The sequence below is a fragment of the Neovison vison genome, chromosome 6 (genome assembly GCF_020171115.1).
Source record: "Neovison vison isolate M4711 chromosome 6, ASM_NN_V1, whole genome shotgun sequence".
Taxonomy (NCBI): domain Eukaryota; kingdom Metazoa; phylum Chordata; class Mammalia; order Carnivora; family Mustelidae; genus Neogale; species Neogale vison.
This window is the reverse complement of record NC_058096.1, coordinates 208,011,367-208,035,422: the sequence shown is the minus strand read 5'-3', so window position 1 is coordinate 208,035,422 and position 24,056 is coordinate 208,011,367. Positions and strand designations below refer to the sequence as shown.

Below are 24,056 nucleotides of genomic sequence, written 5' to 3'. Positions count from 1 at the left end.
TGCTTCCTCCTCTCTCTCTCTGCCTGCCTCTCTGCCTACTTGTGATCTCTGTCTGTCAAATAAATAAATAAAATCTTTTAAAAAAATAATTAAAAATTTTTAAAAAATTAAATTAAATTAACATGTTCCAACCCAAACTCCTGATCTTCACCCCAAAACTTGCCTCTTCCCCATTCAGTAAAAGGCTTCCAGATGCTCTGGCTAAAAACCTCAGGCCCATCGTTGGCTCCATACTTTCTTCATACCTCATATCAAATCCATCAAGAGAGAACGGTCAGTTCTACAAGAATCACGCCACTCCCCACCACCTTCCCTGCTTCCATTCTTGCCCAAGGTGCCATCCTCTGCCCCACTTTTGCCTCCCTGCAGTCTAAACTTGCCCAGCATTTCAAGTAAGCCCATCACAATGGCAGTCACACTCTGTCCTTGGCTCTTTGTTTCACCCAGCAAAGCAATGTCCCACTGCGCCTCCAAAGCCCTACAAGGCTGTGCCCTCACCTGTCTGGCCACATCCAGTGGTGCAGTCGCTTGCTTTCCTGGTCTGCTGACTGGCTCCCTTGCTCCTCCTTGAACACCCAGGACAACCCATGCCTCAATATTTGCATTGCTCTTTTGTCTGCCGGGGACATTCGTTCCTGAATTTCGGCAGGGTTGGCTCCCCAGGTCTACGTGTACACTTTTTACTCTTCCAAAATGACTTTGGGTATCATTGGAGTTCCAAGCTTGCCATTAAGCTGGGAGAAAGAGGAGCATTTGAAAAAAAATATTTTGCCGATGGCCCTGGCTAGCCTGGCTACCACCCTACCAAGGTCCTAGTCACAGCGAGCTGAGCTGGGGTAAGCACTCGGCTATCAAGGAGGCAGGGCTTCAGGATCTACCTATGACATCTCCATGTAATGTCATAAAAGTATAAGTTTTAAAAAAGGCCAGCACATGGAGGGAGATGAATTTCATACTGGGAGAAAGTGGCGGGATGGGCTTGGGATCGTTACTTTTCCTTATTAGCTCTTCTGTATAGTTTAAATATATTTTAATACCATGTGATTTTTAAAAATGTAAATACCTAGGGCCACCTGGACAACTCAGTTGGTTAAGCATCGGAGACTTGATTTCAGCTCAGTCATGATCTCAGGGTCCTGGAGTCGAGCCCTATGTCCAGTTCTGCCCTGGGCATTGAGCCTGTTTAAGATTCTCTCTCTCCTTTCTCTCCCTCTGCCCTTCCTTCTACTCCTGCATGCTGTCTGTCTCTGTCTCTCTCTCCCCCCACCATAAATAAATAAGTAAATAAATAAATAAATAAATAAATCTTTTAAAATAAATAAATGTAAATGCCTGCCTGTGGATCTAGATCAGACTATAGCAGTCGGGGCTGTGGGGCAGACCCTGGGTCTAAGACATACAGATTGAAGGAAAGAGGAAATCCCCCCAAAATGGCAGCAGCCAACAGCACAGATACTGTTCACCAAGCCTTGTGCTCACCAAGCACTTTTCAGGTTAACCTCTCTTTTACCCTCATTTCTTAGTGAGTCCAAAGGGCTACCCTGCCAATGTAATGAAACGATGCCCGTTAAGCTTTACAGAATACATCCTTCCTTTATCGCAAAGAACAAACCAACATAAATGGCTCACATATTTGGGAGCAGCTAACATATACTGGAGAAAAGAACAGATATGAGACACATCTCATTAAAAAGAAGCATATACCAAATCTTTTGGGGATTTCTTTTTAAATGTTTTCTATCCCATTCCCTCTGAAACCCCACGAGAATATAAACTATTTTTTGGTGAGAGTCAAGACTTTGGTGAGAGTCAACTCTTTTTTTCAATTCCATTCTCTTCCTCCAGAGTGATTAAAATCAGTAAACAGTCTAGCATAAGATAATAGAGTTGTTGAATCGCTCCCTTGTACACATGAGACTGGTGTAACATAGTGTGTCGGCTGCCCTTCAATTTTTAAAAAATGGGGGAAAAAGATCAAAAGAGATAAATAAATACATGAATAAACTGTCTTTGTCTTTATACGTTATCACCTGTATAACTGAATAATCATCCCCTTGAATCAATTTCAGCAGAACTTCAAATACAAGCATGTAAAACAATGCCATTACAGTTTCACTAATTAAATCAGTAAATGTGCAAATAAAGTGCTCTTCCCTTAAGAAACAAACCCACAATCCTAGCCTGGATGGCAGAGAGCCTTCCTGGATGAGAAAGTCCTCACTCAGAGCCTTCCCGCTGCTCCTCTATTTCTCCCACTCAGTGACTCAGTTTCATCCAGGCAGGATGCTATTCTGTATTGTATCTTTGCTTATAATGCTTTTTAAAAATATATATATTATTTATTTATTTGTCAGAGAGAGAGAGAGAGAGAGCACGCACAATCAGGGGGAGCAGCAGGCAGAGGGGGAAGCAGGATCCCCACTGAGCAAGGAGCCCAATGTGGGACTTGATCCCCAGACCCTGAGATCATGACCTGAGCCAAAGCCAGATGCTTAACCAACTGAGCCACCCAGGCGCCCCTCCATTTATCATTTTTAAGTTTTGATACATGCTTCATGAAATAAAGACAGTCTTACAAAATGGAGTACCATGAAGTGAGGTCACAGAGCAAGCTAGAGCCTGTTTTCATAAAATTAAATTAACCAGATAATTGCTTTTTCTGATAAGACATCCGTCAAGTTTTCAATATGTTAATTTCCCCGCTTGAGAAACTAAAGTTACCCGACAAATAGTGTTATGAATCGCAGTACGGAAACTCAGAGACACCTGCCAAAAAGGGAAATTCATTCATTCATACGTTCATTTTTTTTTGCAGGTCCTGGGAAGCCGATCAGCTTGCTCCTTGAACCCCCACATTCCTCCCTCCATTATCCCTACTTCACCCTCACCTGCCCAGCCAATTCGACAGCTGTTTTTCTTATCCTGAACTAGAAAAACCTAAATTCCCTAAGAAGTTTTCTGTCTTAGGGCAAGCAAGATAAGACAGGGCACCAGCCCCATTCAGGGCCAGCCCGGTACATAGGAACCATGGGAAGCTGTCTACAAAGTCATTTCGCAGCAGGATAAAAGAAAGAAGCCAAGAGGCAAAAACCACTCCAAAGCAGCTGGACCCTAGCTCTCTGCAGATGCCTCCTGCTTCCAGAACCCTCAGGGGGTTACATCAGCTACAGACAATTTCCCCCAAAATCCCCAGGGCTTGGGTCCTCCTTTAGCAAGTTGTCCTACCCTAGAGTAACCCAGATGCTAGGAGTATGGAGAAGGTCGGAGCAGAGCTGAGAGACACTTTGGGTTCACGGGATCCAGGGACCTGTGTAATTCGTGCTAGTGTAGATCGCTCAGACCCTTTGCCATAGGTGTTGCCCAGTCTGAGGATCCAATTCTTAAATTCAAGATTCATCTCATATTGGATAACCTCAGATTAGTGCAAGTGAAAAGAACATCCCAACTATGTGTGACTGCAGCGTTGTGCAGGGAAAAGATCTTGGCCAAATCCTCCGCTTACCAGCTGTGTCAACTTGGGTAAGACACTTGGGTCCCAGCTTCCTCATCTTCAAGTTGGGGATAAGGGTAACCACCTGGAATGGCTGTGATGCTTACAGTAACAGCTTAATTAATTATCAAACATGATCAGAATAGGTACTGGTTTGATCCAGATAGTTCATAAGAATGGAGAGCCAAGAACAGAGAGACATTCACACCTTACACATTTTGTTTTGTTTTGTTTTGTTAAAGATTTTTTATTTATTTGACAGAGAGAGATCACAAGTAGGCAGAGAAGCAGGCAGAGAGAGAGAGAGGGAGGAGGAAGCAGGCTCCCTGCCTAGCAGAAAGCCCGATGCAGGACTTGATCCCAGGACCCTGAGATCATGACCTGAGCTGAAGGCAGAGGTTTAACCCACTGAGCCACCCAGGAAGCCCACACATTTTGTTTTTAACTAAAGTACAGGGGCACCTGGGTGGCTCGATCATTAAGTATCTGCCTTCAGCTCACGACATGATCCCAGGGTCCTGGGATCTAGCCCCACATAGAGCTTCCTGTTCTTCAGGAAGCCTGCTTCTCCCTCTCCCAATCCCCATGCTTGTGTTCCCTCTACTGCTGTGTGGGTCTCTCTGTCAAATAAATAAGTAAATATTTAAAAAACAACAACAACAACAACTTAAAGCACAGAAAAATATCAACCTTTGCCAACTTGAGATAAAGTTCTGGACCTCCTCTGAAACTGGGTCTGCTGATCAGAATCCCATTCTGCCTTCCTTATATAAACCACACCCTCCGCACATCATGCAAGAGCTCCAGTTTTGGTTCCTTCATAGGGAATTAAAAAGTCAGAGATGCAAAGCCACCGGAATGTGCAACCTCTCCAACTGGTCCTACTTCCTTGGATTTGTGCAGTGCTGAGTCAATCGTGTGGCCCTTGGTTATCCCAAATGGACTTTTTCCAAAGCGATCAGCTTCATTTCATATACATATCACTCTCTTTTCCTCCTGTATCATGAGCTTACACAAGCATAGACAAATTATCTCCTCTGCAGCCAAGTAAAAAATGGTGTCAGTAGAGCAAGTCTTAGTCCGCATTCAGCTCAACAGGTAAGGATGGAAATACATGACAGGGAGTACCTTTGAGCTGGTCCAGGGCATGGGAGAGAGTTTACTGTGTCATCGCTGTGCACCCCGTGCCTGGTACGGTGCCTGGAATGCATGTGGGACTGTACACCACGGGCTCGCGATTATGGGAATCAGACATTCGCTGTGGGCAAGAGTGGGATGGCTTCAAAGTCCAATGAGTAAGTGTCACAGAGAAATCCCAGAAGGGCCTTCCTCTCCACAACATGACCACAGCTGGCCTAGCCCCCACTCACTAAAGAAGCTACAGGCAAGTAGAGAAAACACATACTTTTCCAATGCACTTTTCTCAAGCCTTTCTGTCTCCTTCTTCTGCCAAGCTTTGTGCTTCTTGACGCGCGTCTCCCACAAGGCTCTGATGACAGAAATGTCGAACACGACCACTTTGTGTCCCATTTTGGGAGCATGAAATTACCTATTTAAAAAACACATATGTCAGCTTCACACACACACACAAGAGAAAATAGTTTTCTTACAACCTTTTTTTTCTTTTAAGATTTTATTTTTTTAATTTATTTGAGATAGAGAGAGTGCGTGTGCCCGCCAGCGATGGGGGAAGGGCTCAGAGAGCAGGGTGTGGGTGGTGGGGAGGTGGGGGTGGAAAGAAAAGGAAAAGGACAAGCAGACTTGCTTGCTCCGCACAGAGACCATAACACACTGAAGTTTGATCCCAGGACTCCAGGATCACAACCTGCGATCACGAACGGAGCTGAAACCAAGAGTCAGACGCCCAACGACGGAGCCATCCAGGCTCCCCAGTTTTAGCATGAACTTTGAAATGAAGCAAGAATGAATCCATCCTCATAAGTAATGATGAAATGCCCTGTGAATTCCAGAATGGCAGTTTGCTAATGTTCTTAAAGCCTGATGGTACTCTGGGTTAAGTCAAGTCCAGCACCCAGCCTGTGGCTCCTCTAGAAGGTCACACTTGTAGCTCTACCTCTCAGCCAGATTTGGGGGTTCCCAAAGCCCCCTGGGCCCTCCATAAGCCTCTTGGTTCCATGTTCTATTGAATTTTCTAGCAGCTCATCTTTCTACTAGGGCTGTACCAGACTCAAGGGTACGTTTGTGAGTTAATCGGAAAACACACACACACACACATACACACACACACACTCCTGGTGACCAAGGCTACACCAGCAGTCACCGTTAAACAACAAAACCAATCCTTGCACCAAGAACAACCATGAGCACTTTCCCAGGAGGGACTGCCCACGACACAGAGCATGGGGACGGGTCCTGCGAGGGTCCCCTGCAACATGAAACTTCACAGGCTGCTGGCCTCTGTGTATGTAAGGAAAGTCAAGGGCAGGTGCATCTTGGCCCTTCATCAAAGTGAGACCCAGCACAGTGTCTGGCACACAGCAGACCCTCTGTAAATATTTGTGAAGTCAATAAACGAAAACTGAATAAGAGGTTTGCATCCAGATTGCTCCCCTCTCAGGCCATTCCGTGAGCTTCCTCTCTCCTTTTTATGTTCCTGTCTTTTTTTTTTCTTTAAGATTTTATTTATTTATTTGACAGACAGATCACAAGGAGGCAGAGAGGCAGGCAGAGAGAGGAGGAAGCAGGCTCCCTGCTGATCAGGGAGCCCGATGCGGGGCTCGAACCCAGGACCCAAGGATCACGACTGGAGCCGAAGGCAGAGGCTTTAACCCACTGAGCCACCCAGCCCCCCATCTTGTTTTTATTTCACTCATTGCCTTAAGTGATTATTTGTTCACCAAAAAAAAAAAAAAAAAAAAAAAAAAAAAAAAAAAACTGTCAGGATGTAAAAGTACTTCTTAATGTTCATTCCTCTAACCTGCACTGATCTCCCTTATCTAAAAATAACTTCCTAGTTATCGTTTTACATTTCCCCTACTTAGTAGCATTGAAATCTGGCTCCATCCACTTCCTGATTCATGCACACACACACGCACGCACACACAGCGTGTCAATATTCTGTTGAATATTCTCTGCTCCAGTTCCAGATGCTTCTACACGGCAGTCCGTGGGGACACAAAAGCAAATATTTGATCTTCAGACTCAGCTGTGTACTCCCCACGAAGGGCTTGCCAGGCTGAGTGGGAAAGCCGGCTTCTGTCTGCGCAGTGGAAAGCTGGAGAGCCATCATTTTCGTCTTAACGAGCTGAAAATGCTGGCCCCGGTTTACTTCCATCTTTCCCTTCATTTCTGACATCTGGGACTGTCTTTTGTCTGCCTTTAAATATTTTTACCTCAAGGAGATTTCTGGCAAAGGTACAAGAGATGCACCTTTTTGTGCGGACCTATGTTTTCAGTTCTCTGGGGTCAATAACATGAGAGAGGCATTGGAAGGTCCTGTAACTCTATTTAACCTTTTCAGGAACTGTTGGACGGTTTCCCCAAAGCAGCAGCCTCATGTTCCTGCCCTGACAGCCGAGCATGAGGGTTCTGGGGTCTCCACATCCTCTCCACGCTCGTTCCTTCACTCTCTCCCACCATGGCCATCCCAGGAGGTGGGGGCAGTGGTCTCTAGTGGTTTCGATTTGCGTTGCCCTGACAGCTAATGAGATTGACTGAACATCTTTTTATGTACTTATTGACCATTTTTATACCTTCTTGGGAGAAATGTCTATTCAGATCCTTTGCCAAGTTTTAAATGGGGCCATTTGTCTTTTTAATTGTTGACTTGTAATAGTTCTTTCTATGTCCTAAGCACGGGTCTTTTGTCTGATACATGATTCGCAAATGTTCTTCGATTCCATCCTTTTATTTTTAACCTAATTATACGGTTATATTTGGTATGAGATTTTGTAGACAGAACCTTTTACTTTTTTTTTTTTTTTTAAGTAGGCTCCATACTCAGTGTGGGGCTTGAACTCACAACCCTGAGATCAATAGTCATATCCAGCCTGGAGCCGCTGTTGACAGAATCTTGTTGGATCATTTATTTCACACATTCCAACAACGTCTTTTAATTGGTGTATTTGAGCAATTTACATTAACCATAATTACTGATACTTTGCATTTAGGTCTAAATTCACTTATTACCCATTTTCTGCTGGACTCCTCTTTTGTTTTCTCTTTTTACACTTTCCAGCGTCCTTTTGTGTTTATCTGAACATCTTTTCAGTATTCAATTTATTTTCTCTATTGTGTTTTGGAATCTGTTTCTCAGTGTAGTCTTTCCTTTTTCATGGTTGCCCTAGGGAGCATAAGCTCCCGGCTTCACTTCTCATACCCCATCAGAAACAATATTTTACCCCTTGGAGTGAGACGTGGAAACCTTACTACCACCGAGGTCCCTTAGGCTCTCACCTCGGTGCTGCCATTGTCCCTCGCACTGAATCTGTCAGTGTTCTATTTTGGGCTTCCAATCCTGAAATGTTTTTAAAGAACTCATGAGGAGGACGCTAGCCCATCACATCTACCCTGATAAGGACCAGACCGTATCTGTGGCTCCTCCCTCATTCCTATTGTCCCATGTCCCCTCTGGTAGCATTTCCCTTCTGCCTAAACAACTCCCCTAAATAGTCCCCTCAGACAGAGACCTCAGCTGACAAAACCTCTGTTTCCCTTCACCTGAATATCTTCTTTTCACTTTCACTCCTTTTTTTTTCTTTTTCCTCTTTTCCTTTTTTTTCTCTACCTTCACTCCTGAAGATGGTTTTTGCTGGATAGCGAACCCTGAGGTAATTCTTTTCAACATTTTATAGACACTGCCCGTTTCTTCTGGCCTCCATGGTTTCCCACGACAAAGGTGCAGTAGTTGGAACCATAAGTCTCGTCAAGGTGATAACGTCACGTTTCTCCCACGACTTGTTGAGAATTATTCCTTGTCTTTGGGTTTCCTGTTTAATTATGACAAATCTGGGCATGGGTTTCTTTGGGTTTATGCCGTGTGGGATTTCCCTAGCTCCTCTGGTCGGGAGGTTTTATATTTTGCCAAATTTGGGGATTTTTCAGCCATCTTTTTTTCTCCAGCTATTTTTTTTTTTTCTGCAATGCCCTCTTCCTCCCCTCTTCTGGGACTCCGACAAAACAAATATTAGCCCTTTTAATATCATTTTGTAGATTCTTGAGGCTGTTGGCTTTTTTAGACATCTCTTTTCCTCTCTTTTTTCAGATTTTTAATACCCAGCAATCCATCTTCGAACGTCCCACACCTTCCCACATCATCTCCATTATGTTTATGAGTCTATCCAGGGAGTATTTTATTTCAGGGATTGTCTATTTTATTTCTAAAGTTGCCGTTTAGTTCTTTTTATCTCCGACTTCTTGTTGGTCCTTTCTCTTTCCATTCACACCTGAGGGCAGAGGGAGAGGACTCCAGAAAGGACACACTTGGAAGGGCTTCCAACCTCGTTTTAGAAGTTGCAGCTCAGTACAGTGGACAGCAGGGTAGTCCTCTGGTTTGGTCAGGCTGGTCTGGCTCGCTGGGCAACTGACAGGCCACGCCCCCCGCCCCAGGGTGGAAGGCCGCCTGACCAGCCACCAGGGGTGCGAACATATGCAGTGCGGGTCCAGGGTCGCAGGACACCTTCAGAGCACAGGGGCTCCACGAGGGCTCAAACAGAGCCCTCTAGGTGGAGAGCACTGCAGAAAGCTTCTTGCTAGCCAGGGCTGTCCATTTGCAAAGGACCAGGTTCTGAGCCTGGGGCTGGGGCCAGCTCGTGTACCCAGACCCCTGCTGGCCCCCTCCTGCCCACACCGGAACAGGAAGGAGAACTCCTTCCACGGTACTGTCCCTCTAGTGCTGTCCCCTGAGAAAGCTGAATGGGCTGTTCACTTTAAAGGACAAGTACTTCAAGGAACTATGTGTGTCATACAGCACAGACACTGAAAGCTATGTTCAGAGCTAAGAGGCACTACGTTGATGACTGACACAGTAGGTGGTTCAGTTCAGACATCACATTCCTTCCTCCGGCCTTCTGGGACTAGAATTCCCAGGGTGGGGACTGTCCTCAGATTGTACGGGTGGACTGCCCATGTGCGCCCCCCAGTGGCCGTCTGGGATGGAGGCCATGGTCCACCCTGCCCTTCGGCTCAAACAGCAGAAGGCCTGCTGATAAGGGTCAGACCCCCAGGGAAGGTTCAGGGATGAGCCCAGGAGCTCTAAACAACGTTATGGTTGTTCCTCAGAGCTCTTCCCTCTCCTCTGTTCCCCCAGTTCTTCTAGATTGCTGGGGCTCCCTTTTACAGTCCTTTGGCCGGAGAGCTGGGGCTTTAGTCCCCCTGTTTTGTTGTGCACCCACTTTGGGGGGCCAAGTAGCAGGAGGCCCAGGGGATAGAAAAAGCCATGAGAGTTTTCTCCACTCTCTGGGGCCTGCAACTCCTTGGATCCAAACGGAAAGACCCCTTTTCTCAAAGTTTTGAGTGACTGAGGTCCTCCACTATCAAACCCCTGCCCCCATGCCCCTGCACCTCCTGCTATCACTGAATCCTTTAGGGCCCGAGGCATGACAGGATGGAGAAAAGAAAAACAGGGATTTGACCTCTCTCTCTGAGCATGACGGGTCCCCTTTTCCTCTCCTGGAGTGACATTCAGTACCCTTGTGCCCAATTCTGAGTTCCAGGCTGCCTTGAGTCCAGGCATCACAACACTGGAGGGGTGGGGGGAAGGGAAACAGACCACAGGCTCTCTGTACTTGGAATTCTGGGGTCTTTCCCTTACTCTGTTGCCACCAGCTCGTTTTCACAGTCTTCGTACTCCTGTTCCGTGTGCTCCTTCCGGGTTTTAGAACCACATTCAATGGGAGAGACGTGGTGGAGGATGCCTGACTCCGTCTCCCCCAGAACCAAAAACCACTGCTTGTCATTTGTCTTTTACCACGTTCCTTACTCTGTCATTTTCAGCTCAGGAGCACCTAAGCTGCAAACGTCTTAACCAAAGTTGGCTTTTAACAACAACAAAAAAGCTTCCATAGAAGTATGCCAAGCACCAGTCTGAACACAAGAGAGCACAGTCCCCAGCCTGAAATGGAGAAAAATTAGAAAGAGAGAAAGAACGAGGCAGACTCAAAGGCTTTGAGGCAATCGCTGTACATAATCCAAGTCTACACATAAAAGCAAAGAAAAAGCCAGAGTAAAGTGAGATTTCCGAGCAATGTGGACAGCCCAGGCAGCCCAGGCAGCCCAGGGTACTTAAAGCTGGAAGACTGCTCCCTGTTCAGGGTGTGTGTTCTAGACCAACGAGCTTGACTCAGCCTCTGCTGTTGAGTGACTGTCATTTTCCTAGACCAGCAAGCCCTTGGGGAGTAGCCAGATCTGTCCATTAACTGCCTGTGCCTTAAACACACACACACCATTGCTCATTAGCTCCCATGCATTCATTTGGAGAGATGTAATTCAAGTTTGCACGCTAGAGGAATGGTCTCTTCTTGATGCCTTTGGATTATGTTTTTTAAATACTTGTAAATCAGGGACGCCTGGGTGGCTCAGTTGGTTAAGCAGCTGCCTTCAGCTCAGGTCATGATCCCAGCGTCCTGGGATCGAGTCCCACATCGGGCTCCTTGCTCGGCGGGGAGCCTGCTTCTGCCTCTGCCTGCCTCTCTGTCTGCCTGTGCTCGCTCTCTTCCCCTCTCTCTCTGACAAATAAATAAATAAAATCTTTAAAATAAATAAATAAATACTTGTAAATCAATATTAGTGTCAATATTTTGATGGGAAAGAGCATATCCTATTTGTCAACTAACCATGTTCCCCATTTTCCCCGTATCTTGCAAAACAGAGAAGGAGTTTCTGTTCTTCAATTAAGAGGGTTTTGAATGTGCCGGAATTTAAGTCAGGGTCACCTGTGAGATGTTCTGTTTGCAAATGTGTGTCACAAAACATAGAGGCTCTAAGAACAGAGAGAGATGACCACGTTTGCTACAGATTTGCATGTACTGCCCAGAAAGCCTGGGAGGCCAAGAAATAACCAACCGCAAATGCCAGGTCCAGCCCCGACCTTGGAGTCCTGTGCAGGACAGGGCTCAATCTAGGCCTCCCTGGACAACAGGGCAGGTTCAAGATCAACCCTGGAGATAGTAGCTCTTATGGATGGGTGTCAGATCAGAAAAGTGGTTTTATAATAGGAGCCAATGAGTCATTCCAGGACAGAAAGGAGACCCTCCCTCTGGGAACAAAGCCACACTGGGGAGCAGAGAGGAGGGAGGTATCAAGGACGGGACACAGGGGCCAGTCCCTCAGCAGGTTCCGGAAAGAGAGACGGTCCCCTGGCGAATTTACAAAGCTCATCTCTTCTTTGTAGCATGAGCTCCAGTCAACACAGCCTTTCAGCAAATCCCTGAAATGCAATTTCCTAAGCATTAGGTTTCTCCAGAACTATAGAAAGAGCACCATGATACACTCTTCCAAAGCAGTAAAGAGAAATTCACCTCTACAGGATGTCGTGTGAGACAACCTCCATTCAAATAAAGCAATATCCTTCTAGAGAAAACACTACATCCAAGCAGACTCTCCTGAGGCACCATAAGAAATGCAGAGCATTAGCCTGAGCCCTAATGGATTTGACAGCTAAGATTCATGGACCCGAGGGAACATCTGATTCCAGTTCCCTGCTGGAGATCTATCTGGCTTTGTATTACAGCTGAAGCACAAGAGCACGGATCCCTAGATTTGGGGCTGCAGGGTCCGCAGCCACGGAAGAGAAGAAAACACATGAGACAGAGAAGAGAGGACGATAGTGACATCACTCATGGTAGCAGAAAGGACACTGGGGCAGAGTGCCCTGAGGCTCATTTTTCTCCAGGGCTTGGAGTTCTGGGTCCTGAGTGGACACGTCAACAATCAGAGTCTCAGAAGTTTGATTCACAGTAGAAAGGAAAATTCCTCCTGGAAAAACATTTTGCTTTACTGCTTTACTGTATTATTTCAGTAAAGGGCAAGAGAGGAAATATTGTAGGCTTCACGGGTCAGTTGGTACAATGGAAGCAGTTCTGTAGGCACTTAGATCACAAAAGAGAAAACTCCTGGCCTGCCCCTCCCTGCTGACTTGCCCTGGGCCTGTCAGAGCCCTGAGCCTGCTTCTCCACTTTGTGCTGGGTTGCCACCTGCTAGAGACATTCTCAGGACAAGAGTGACTGGCCCAAGAGGAAAAGGCCCGGCAGGTCAGCACACAGAGGGACTGGGAATGGGGAGCTGCTGTAATCAGTTTCACTCTCTGTCCCGGTGACACTCAGATACCGGTGTGTGTGTTCTCATCTCCTGCCAGCTCCAGATGGGTAGCTGGCTCAAGGCTAAGTGGGTTTGCTAAGTCACCAACTCCCGAGCAAAGATTCCATTGCTTGGTGCCCAGTCACTCCCCACAGCAGAGTGTCCAACATGTAGAGAGCAACCAGCGTGGGCCTTGGGCAATAGCAAGATACAGCTGGCCCAGCAGACAGACACTGAGAGTGGAGGAGAAGGTGGGGGTGGGGGAGGTTGGGTCTCCAACTTGATCTCCACAGCTCACAACGCTAGCCCCTTCCAGCGGTGCCCCCCGCCTTACAAATACACCAGCCAGTCCTGTGTGGCGCATCCCAGCTTTTGTGAACAATAAACTAGATTTTGCTTTGTGGATATGATGGCTTTAAAATTGTATCCAAACGTTCCTTTATATTCTTTCCTTTAAGAGTGTAGAACTTAATTCCTTCCCCCTTGAGCATGGGTTGAATTCAGTGACTCACTTCTAACGAATAAAGTGTGGTAAAAGTGATGGTGTGCGGCTTCCGTGACCAAGTCCCACCAAGCACTCCTCTCTCTTTTGGGCCGGCCACTGTGTCATGAGGAGGTTCAAGCAGCCCTGTGCAAGAAGCTTCTTACGGAGAGGAACAGAGTCCTCCTGCCAGCAGCCACGTGAGCGGAAGCTGTCTAAAAGCAGATCTTCCAGCCCCGGTTGAGCCTTCAGATGGTAACAGCCCCAAAAGTCATCTCAGCAGACCCTGAGGCAGGACCACTCAGCTAAGCTATTCCCAACGTTCAGAGACTGTGACAAAATATGTTTGTTGTATTAAGCTGTAAGGGTCAGGGGTGATTTGTTATGTAGTAATAAATCATTAACACAGTGGAGAGTAAAATAAGACTCAGTCTCAATGTGTAGCAACCTCTGGTGTCCACATCTAGTCGTCTCCTTGACATGCCTACTTGGATGTCTCACGCATATCTCAGAGAAACACAATTCCTTCCAGAGTTCCTCCCTTAGAATCTAACCATTCCTGGCTGCCTCAATTCTTCACCTTGACTCTGTCCTTACCTGGAGGTCACTCCTTTCTGCCTTCCACTTCTTTACCCTGCCCACCCTGGGAGCAAGACCATGTACACAAACATGCTCGCTTGTTTGCAAGCCCAATGTATCACCCAAGTCTTAGAGGGCACGCATTTCTCACCACCAGTTAGTGCCCCAGCTGGCCTCAGGCGTGCAGAAGCCTCACAGCTGGTGTCCTGACTTCCCACTCACCCACGTCCAATCCATTTGCCACACAACAGTGAGAGTCATTTTCTGCCGAGAATGAGATCCTGCCACTGCGTGGATCAAGCGCTCCAAAGACTTCTCTCCCAGGTGAGGGGGAGATCCCAGGGCCCGGGTCAGACTCTGGCATGAACCGCCCTTGAGCACTCTCCTCCTCAGTGCCTCACCCACCCCGTACTTTTTCTTACCTCAGACACTGCACACACTATGCCCTCTGCCTAGACCCTCTTCCCCCATCTGCCTAGCATCCCTGCACCCCATGTTCCCAGACTCAGCTTCAGTCTTCTCTCCTCAGCACAGCCTTCACGGCCTCTTCACCTAAAGTAGATCCCCCCGTTATTTTATCTCTCAGATTATTTATCTCTCAGACTACTGCTAATTCACTTCACAGCACATAATAAAAGTTGAACTATTTGCTCATTGGTTTAATTATAATTTGACCGTGGACTGTGAAAAGAAGGGCCATGGTTCACCGACAGAGGCAGCCACCTGAGAAGCCCCAGACGTAGGATGGGAGTCAGCCACTCACACTGAGTGGTCACCAGGGGCAGATGGTGACAGACGGCAGCCCTGGAGGGAATGTAGACAGGCTCCTGCTTCTGGACCTCAACAGAGAAACCCTGTATGTGGGGCCAGTTTACTTGGTGTGCATCTCTGTTCTTTGATTCCTGGGAACCCAAATAACTGACATTATGGGCACTCATCAAATGCAGAAGGATGAATGTCCCTGCCCCTGGGCTCTCCATCTGGAGAGAACAGATGCTCACAGAGATACATTTCAGTACTGCGTGTGGATTTGATCATGGAGGCGGAACAGGCTGTGGGGTCAGAAGAGGAGGGATGCCCTCAAGTGTGTGTGGAGAAGAGGGTTCTGGAGGGTCCCACAGGGACCCTGGGGAAGGGGAAAGGGACTGTCCATGCAGAATTTGCTTGAATACTTGTTCACACTCCCTCTACAACCCAGGTACATTGGAATCCCTTTTATGGAGCCATCCACTGTCCGAGCCAGAGGGCATGACTGGAAAAACATGTCCCCTGGCACCAGAGCACTCGTCCCCACTCAGAAGATGAATGCCAGGGTTCCAGGCGGGAGGGGCACTTTCTGGTCACCTCATCCTCCCCTTTCTGGTCAAATGGCAGACTGGGCAGAGGCGGGTGGGAGACTGTGTACGGGGCTCACATCTCTGACAGTCTAAGGTACAAAGGATCTGGGGGAGAAGACCCAACTAACCCCACAATACAGGTGCCCAGCCATTCTGGGCGCCTCCTTGCCCAGGCTGGGAGAGGGACGGCAGCAAGGGGGTGGTGTCCAGGCGGAGGGCACACTGCATGCACAGTCTGAGGGACAGAGCTGAGGTTGGAGCAGTTGGTCATCTGAACATCCATGGGAGAGAGGCCTAACCCTACGGTCCCCACCTGCTCATCAGAACCCCCAGGGCCTCTCTTTCCTCTGGGAAGACCAGCTCCAGGCTTTCCAGAGCATTCTTCCCAGCACAGCCCCCACGTGAATAACCACCCATCACCAGCCTTGCTGGAACTAAGGGAGTGTCTATAATCATGGAGATTCCTGGTGACACCGGTGTACAGAGGAAACAAAGACATGGCCCACAAGGGGCTTTCACGATGCACAAATCCCATTCGCCCCTCACATAAGGCCGCTGCCTGGACCCCAGAGCCAGAACACAGAGGAAGTTTTCTGATAGAAACAATAGGGTTATTAAAGACTAAATACTCAAGGGAGGTCGGTATAGTCACGACATTGCAGCCAAATTCTAAATTAAATTACATTTTCTGTCGCAAGTTCAGAGTTTCCCTGGGAACACCCATTGTTTTCATGGTAATTTGTTAAACTAGAAAATCCTGGCTGGGAGGCAGAGGCTGGGGAAGGGATTAGGAGGACCTTCTCAGAGTCCACCTGCCAGGGGCTGGAGTCCAGCCTCCTCCACTTAAAGCTGCGTGTCCCTGAGATGGTCACCTATCCTCTCTGTGCCCCCGTGTACTCATCTGAACATGGGTGTGACAGCAGCACCCCGCTCAGAGGACTGGGGACAGGGTCACGTGTGATAATTTGTGTCAAGTGCTTAAGATAGTCCCTGGCACCTAGTAAAGCATTTATCGAAAGAAAAGAAGAAAAGAAATGAAGACAGACATCGTCACGAAGTGAAATGGAAGATATGAGTACCTGAGGCTTCTTCTGTCCCGGGCACAGTTAGCACAGGTTCTCTGCCAGATCGCACCAGGCCCTGAGTTCCCGGAGAGGATTTGGAGGAAAACAGTCACAGGGGCGCGGCTGCGCTGCTTACAAAGCCAGATGATTCTCCCCTGGGTGTCTGAGCACTTTCCTACCCTCACTCTCTCCCCAGGGGGGTGAGACAGTCCCAGAAGTAAAAGACTTCCCCTGCAGATGTCAATCATCCCTTCCAGGGCACCCAAGACACAAACAAAGTTGATTTATTTCCCAGAGACAAAGCTTTGGACCAGAAATCCTTGAGCCCAGCTTTGGGCACCAGGGCAGTGTACTTGGCAGGGGGCGCCCACTAACCAGGAGCAGGAATCTCGGGGAACCCCCTGCCCCCAGCATAGCCTTGAGGGGGGATCACCTGCCCTAGCCACATTCTCTCCTTCTCCATTCAATTCTGGTTCTTGCCCTAAAATGTGGATAAATGCATGATCCTCCCCCAGTAGTGTCCCACTGGGGGTGTCTGCCCCTGTCCTGCCATGGCACGGTGGGAAAGAGATAAACAAGGAGGAGCTGCCTCCCAACCTCCTAGCAGGTGCCACAAGCCCCCTCCCTCCCAGCACCCCCCAATATCCCCCAGTCTCAGGAGCCGAGGGTCACTTGCCCCTGCCACGTCCCAACCCCCACGACGGCCACCTACCCGTGACTGTGCGGCAGCCCCAGCCCCCTGACCGCTGCCTGCCTGGTGGAATCTGGGTTGCAGAGACACGGCCGCCACACACTGGAGCCTCCTGGCCTGTGTGCTAACGGGCTATATTTGTCAGCTGATAATATGATCTGTAGGACATGTGCTGATAAACTATCTATCTATTCTATGTGACTCAGCCCGGCATGAGACAAAACACATTTCGAAGGGGAGGGCTTGGCACGGGGCAAACGACAAGCTGGCCAATGTGAGCCCAACAACCCGGGATGACTGTACCTCCCTTTTCACGCAGGCCGTCCAGAAGCATGTGGAATAAAATAGGCCAGAGAGGGGAAAGGGCCCCGTGTTCTCTGCACTCCGAGCAAAGAACCACGGGAAAAGCAGCATCAGAATGCTGTATGACCCCGCAAATGCAAAACTGTTTTCAATGTTGGAAGCTATGGCTATCACAGGTCTGGATTTCACCTTGTTTTTCTTTTCTTTTCTTTTTTTTTTTTTTAAAGATTTTATGTATTTATTTGAAAGAGAGAGAATGAGAGAGAGCGCCCATGAGAGAGAGAGTGTGTGCATGGGGGGGGGGCAGAGGAAGGTGCAGACTCCCCACTGAGCAGGGAGCCTGACACGACTCATGATCCCAGGACCCCAGGATCATGACCAGAGCCAAAGGTAGTTTAGCCACCCAGGTGCCTTCACCTTGCTTCTTTTAAAGTTCCTAAAATATATGTGAATTTAGGTTCTTTTTAGTGATTTTTACTAATTAGGCAAAGATGCTTTGCTGATAGCCAACACTGTGACAATCTGACAATCAGTTAATCAGGAATTGCTCCCACCTCACTGCATCCCCCCATCCACATCCTCCACCCAACCCCCACCCCTGCCTCTTCCAAGAGGATCCTTACAACCACCCCCGCTTATGGGCAACAGACTCTTCATATGCCTTCACCCTAAACAGAAAAACACCCTTTGTCTGACATAGACATAACAACTCTAGCTACAAAATAGTTGGATTTTGAAGGTACTGTGTTCTATGTGTTGCCATTTGTGATTATTACCATTTTATTAATGTAATCCCTATCAAAATACCAAGAGCATTTTTCACAGAACTATAACAAACAATCCTAAAATGTATATGGAACCACGAAAGACTGCAAATAGCCAAAGCAACTGTGAAAAAAGGAAAGCAATGCCGGAGGCATCGCACTCCCAGACCTCAAGTCATATTACAAAGCTGTAGTGATCAAAACAGTATGGTACTAGAAAAACAACAACAACAGTATGGTACTGGCACAAAACCAGACACATAGATCAACGGAACAGAACAGAAAACCCAGCAATAAACCCACAATTATACGGTCAATCAATTTTCAGCAAAGCAGTAAAGAATATGCAATGGGAAAAAGTCTCTTCAACAAATAGTACTGGGAGAACGGATCAGCTACATATGATCAAAGAATAAGTGAGCAAAAGAATGAAACTGGACCCCTTTTTCACACCACACATAAAAATAAACTCAGAATGGATTAAAGACCTAAATGTGAGACCTGAAAGCATAAAGATCCTAGAAAAGAACACAGGCAGTAATGTCTCTGACACCAGCCATAGCAATGTTTTTTTCTAGATAGGTCTTCTGAGGCTAGAAAAACAAAAGCAAAAATAAACTATGGGAGCCAAATCAAAATGAAAAGCTTCTACACAGTGAAGGAGACGATCAAAGAACTAAAAGGCAGCCTATAAAATGGGAGAAGATATCTGCAAATGACATATCAGATAAAGGGTTAGTACCCAAAATATATAAAGAACTGAAACAATTCAACACCCAAAAAAAAAAACAATCCAATTAAAAATGGGCAGAAGACAAGAACAGATATTTTTCCAAAGAAGACATCCAGATGGCCAACAGACACATGAAAAGATGTTCAACATCGCTCATCAACAGAGAAATGCAAATCAAAACAACAATGAGATCTCACACCTGTCAGAATGGCTAAAATAAAAAACACAGGAAACCTCCAGTGTTGGTGAGAATGTGGAGGAAAAGGAACCCTCGTGCGCTGTTGGTGGGAATGCAAAGTTGGGCGGCCACTGTGAAAAACAGTATGGAGTTTCTGCAAAAAAAATTAAAACTAGAACTACCCTACAATCCCTACAATCCAGTAATCACACTACTGGGTATTTACAAAAAAAAAAAGACGAAACCACTAATTCAAAGGGATACATGCACCCCTACCTTCATAGCAGCATTATTTACAATAGCCAAGATATGGAACCAGCCTAAGCGTGCATTTTATTCAGCCATTAAAAAACAAACAAACAGGGCGCCTGGGTGGCTCAGTGGGTTAAGCCGCTGCCTTCGGCTCAGGTCATGATCTCAGGGTCCTGGGATCGAGTCCCACATCGGGCTCTCTGCTCGGCAGGGAGCCTGCTTCCTCCTCTCTCTCTCTCTCTGCCTGCCTCTCTGCCTACTTGTGATCTCTCTCTGTCAAATAAATAAATTTAAAAACAAACAAACAAAAAAAAAAAACCACCTCGCCATTTGCAATGACATGGAAGGAACAAGAAAGTAAAATGCTAAGCGAAATAAGTCCATCAAATACCATATGATGTCACTCACGTGGAATTTAAGAAACAAGACAAACAAGCAAAGGAAAAAAGAGAGGAAAAACAAACCAAGAAATAGACTCTTAACTACAGAGAATAAACTGCTGGTTACCAGGGGGAGGTGGGTTGGGGAGTGGGTGAAATACGGGATGGGGTTTATGGAGCGCACTTGTTGGGATGAACACTGGGCGACCTATGGAAGGACCGAATCACCATGTCATACACCTGAACCTAATAGAACACCACAAGTTACCTATACTGGCATTAATTTTTTTAAATAAGTTTTTTTTTATTTTTATAGGCAAAAATTTTTTTTGATAAATTATCATTTTAAATTGTACACCAAGTTGATGGGAATCAAATATATCTCTGGGACAGTATGAAGTCCTACCTCTAAAGTATTGCATGTGCTTTTTATTACTTGAATTTGAATAGTATTTTTTTCCTACATAATCTGAGTTTCCTATTTAGTAATTGTTTTCGTTTGGTCTTTGTTTTGTTTTGTTTATGGTGCTCTGAACCAAAGAATATAAATTAAAAAGGCAGTTTCAGGTCAGACACGTCTTAAATACATTTTCAATTTATGAGAGGGCTAACTATTCAAAAGCTCAATCATATTTAAGTGGAAAAATATTTCCCCCACCAATACATTCAAATACAATGGGCATCCTGTATGAGGCCAGGGTTAGAGAAGGAGGTCCTTGTTCAGCCCAGGCTCCTCGGTCTGCAGTGAGCTCCCAAATAAAACTGAGAAACTTAGCAAATAAAAATACTTTCAGTTACATCTGAATTTCAGATAAACCGCAAGTGATTTTTCAATATAAGTATGTTCCCAATAATGTATGAGTCATACTTAAAAATTATTTGTGGTTTATCTGGAATTTCAATATTCCTGGGAGTCCTGTGTTTTATCTGGCAACCCCCAGGATCTTAGTAAGTGCAGAATCTGACCCAGGAGTCCAGGGAGGGGCCCAGAGTCTGTCTCCCTAACAAGCTCCAGGTGATGCCAAGGCTGCTGGTCCAGGAACCCCAGCACAAGGGGCCTTAAGGACCTGGAATTAGCAGAGTCTGGGACAGTGGTACCCAACACTGGCTCCTCATGGGCATGGCCCCAGTGGAGCCCTCTCCCCCTAAGATGTTCTGACTCAATCAGTCTGGGGTGAAGTCCAGTGATCCTAGTTCAGCATACTCCACAGTCTCTTCCGATTCACAGGCAGGGATGTGAATCAGGAAGTATTTTAAAATACACAATGTACTTATGTTAATACAAGGAATTGTTATTATTGTATTAAACTTACTGTGTGCAGATGCTGCATCTCTTGGCTGTGTCCAGAAAGAACTTCCAGGGGCGCCCGGCTGGCTCCATCTGCAGAACATGTGACTCTTGACCTCGGTGTTGTAAGCTCAAGCCCCTCCTTGGGTGTAGAGATTATTTACTAAAATCTGAAGAAGAGGGGCGTCTGGGTGGCTCAGCGGGTTAAGGCCTCTGCCTTTGGCTTAGGTCGTGATCCCAGGGTCCTGGGATCGAGCCCCGCATCGGACTCTGTGCTCAGCGGGGAGCCTGCTTACCCCTCTCTCTCTCTCTGCTGCCTCCCTGCATTTTTGTGGTCTCTGTCTGTCAAATAAATAAAATCTTAAAAAAATAATAAGATAAATTCTGAAGAAGGAGAAGGAGGAGACGGAGAAGGAGAAGAGGAGAGAGATGAAGAGGAAGGAAGGAATGTAGGTAGGCGTGTGCCCGAGTGTCTCAGTCAGTTAAGCCTCTGCCTTCGGCTTGGGTCACTATCCCAGCCTCCTGGGGTCGAGTCCTACGTCAGGCTCCCTGCTCAGCGGGGATCTACTTCTCCCCTCCCCCCATTCATGCTCTCTCTGTCTCTCTCAAATAAGTAAATAAAATCTTTAAAAAGAAAAAAGAAAGAACGAAGTTGTCGTTTCTGCCTTCCCCTGGGGCAGCAGGTAGGACTCTGCCCTGTGGTCTTTGCCCCCCAGGGTCCCCTTACCTCCCCAGCTCTTACACAGTCTTACTACCACGCTGCTTCCTCAGAGCCGGCCGCTTTTTCACTCACGTCCCCTCTAGCGGGCCTTGAAGCCTCTCAACAGCTTTGTCCACAGCTTTGGTCTCTCCGGGGAGGGCCCCCAAGTTTGCCTCCAATCTGAGGGGGCCCCACACACAAACAGGCCCAGACAGCCGCAGGCCCAAGTGCTCGCCTCACAGCCATTCTGAGCCTCAGATGCCTGTGGGAACTCTGAGTCACACGCACCGCAAAGCCTTCTTCCAAGTAAATCCCTGGTGTCACACGCCTGTCGTCACGGTGATCTAATGATAGAAGAATGAAAAACCCAAAATGTTATAGACTGATTCACCCTACCTCCGTGACCGTTCCCAAATGCTTCCCGCTGAAGAAGGAGCGCCTGGGGAGGGCCCTGCCTTACCGCTTGGCAGGTGCCACTGAAAGCCCCCAGCACAGTGGCCCAGGCCAGGGAAGGCTGCCCTGCCCCCATCTTACAGTCACTTACATTAACTCCATGGACAAATGATACTATTTGGGGTATACATTGGGTGCTGTCGAAATATATTATGAAAAGTTAATTTTACCCAATTCTCTCCTTTGCTACCGTGACTAGCCAGAACCTTTTAAACTCACACAGGGGGGCTGGTATGGCATTTCCATTGGGCAGCACTCCCTGAGTCACGGACCCTAGACGTGGGTGACCCCAGTGGGCCATCCTGGTGGCTGTTCCCCTCACCATCAAGATGGGCCACGGAGAGGGCTAAGAACCCAGAATCAGAATGTGGCACTTGCTCTGAGACCAAGTGCCAGGAGTTTTTCCCTGGGAGGAGGCCAAACCTCTTCGCAAATACAGTTATTCAACTTTAGGAGGGCAGAACGCCCGTCGGTGCCAGGACCGCCGCTGGGAGTAGCGGCATCTGTATCCAGCACGCGGACCACACATCCCTGTGGTCCCCAGGCAGTCTGGCCGTGATGCTCACCCGCGCCCCCTGGAGGACAATTTTGCCGGTGACCTGCCTCTACTGGGAAACCATGGATGCGCTGGTCATTCCCACTCAACCAAACTGAAATCATCAAGAATGCCGATCTTAAAATTCCCACTGGAAGCTCTTCGTGTGGGCTGGTGCAATTGGAGATGGAACTACTTTTGTTTAATTTTCTTCGTTTCTTTTTTTTTTTTTTTTTAATTTTGGTACTATCCTTGTAAGATTAAAATGAAATACACACAAAGTCAAAACAAAACAAAAAACAAACAAAAAACCATAAAACACACACACAAACACACACACACACACACACACACACACCATGAATCATTGCTCACACTTTTTGTGTGCCTCTTAAATCCTGGGCACAGTTCTGGGTGCTTTATGACATATCTAACCTTGAAAAATACCAGAAACAAAACAGGAGATAAAAGGTACCACTGTCCCTAACAACGCGGAAATGACATTCAGCATTTTCTGTTACCTCATCACATACGCTGGCCACCACACCGACAGAAAGGCGTTGCTCCATCTGTTACACAGAGCAGGCTAGGAGGCCCGAGGACTCCCTGTTCTCAGGTGAACCTGGGAACACCAGTGACCTCCCTGAGATACCATGCTGCATCCAGAAGCCTGTTTGTGCTTTTTTTTTAAATACATGGTTCTCTTTTTTTCTAAGCCCTTAGGAAACTAGAAAATGCACATTGCCCTCAGAGCGAGTCACTACTCCCTCCTCCTACTCAATCTCTGTAGAGCCTCCAGATTCCACCTGTCTGGCCCTTGTACCCACTGCTCTAGCCGCTCCCCTCCTGCCCTGTTTCAACAGTTGCCTCCAGCTTCTGTACCAGCATTATGTCCCTCGGACTCCAGAGAGATCTTCCCAAACACGCAGACCTGCCCAGGTCACTCTCCTGCTGGATTCTTCATAGTGCTACGTTAAAAGGCAAAATTCTTGGTGTGCTGGGTCTCCAGGACCCGCCCTCCAGGGCCCCCTGCCCTTACCCCAGAGCCCGCCCCCTGCTGGTCACCAGGGCTCACAGGCCACCAGCCTGTCCATCACACTTTTGTGCCCTCCTTCAGCCAGCCCCAGTCCAGTTTTTGTACCTGTTCCCCACTCTGACTCCTCTCCTCTGGGAAAGTGACCCCTTCCTTCTTTTGCTGCTGCGCCATCATCTACACAGACCCGCTAACACTGATGAAACGCACTTAATTACGTGTATATTTCCTCTTGACTGTAACGGTCTGAGGATAGGCAGCGTAGTTTCTTTAAATCTTGGTGGTCATCCCAAGTCTGTTGCCTGGCACATGGTAAGAGTAACGAATGAATGAATGAGCATTGCTTGACCTGCTTCAGGAGGGAAAGAGATGTATAAAAAGGCAGTGACATTTGTCAAATGCCTAAATGTGCTGGAACTATAGTAAGTGTTTATCTAATATTTATGTAATAATAAGATATAAGATATCTTATCAAATATAAGAAATATGTACTAGAGCATCTTGGGGCACCTGGATGGCTCAGTCGTTCGGCGTCTGCCT

General features: G+C 47.2%; 1 protein-coding gene across 9 annotated transcripts in view; it reads right to left on the bottom strand.

Moving 5' to 3' along the window:
* Positions 1 to 24,056, bottom strand: part of LRRC2 (leucine rich repeat containing 2) — a 48,390-nt gene that overhangs the window by 21,177 nt on the left and 3,157 nt on the right. Inside the window, exons 1-2 of one of the 9 annotated variants that reach the window (XM_044253724.1) lie at positions 21,523 to 21,745; positions 20,821 to 20,965 (exon numbers count right to left, since the gene is read on the bottom strand). In XM_044253724.1, the coding sequence (XP_044109659.1) occupies positions 20,821 to 20,888 (68 nt within the window). In that variant the 5' untranslated portion in view covers positions 20,889 to 20,965; positions 21,523 to 21,745. Of the gene's footprint in view, positions 1 to 4,618; positions 4,747 to 4,895; positions 5,040 to 16,918; positions 16,939 to 20,820; positions 20,966 to 21,522; positions 21,746 to 24,056 lie in introns of those variants that run through there. The other 8 variants (XM_044253723.1, XM_044253725.1, XM_044253726.1 and 5 more) reach the window with 8 other exon arrangements.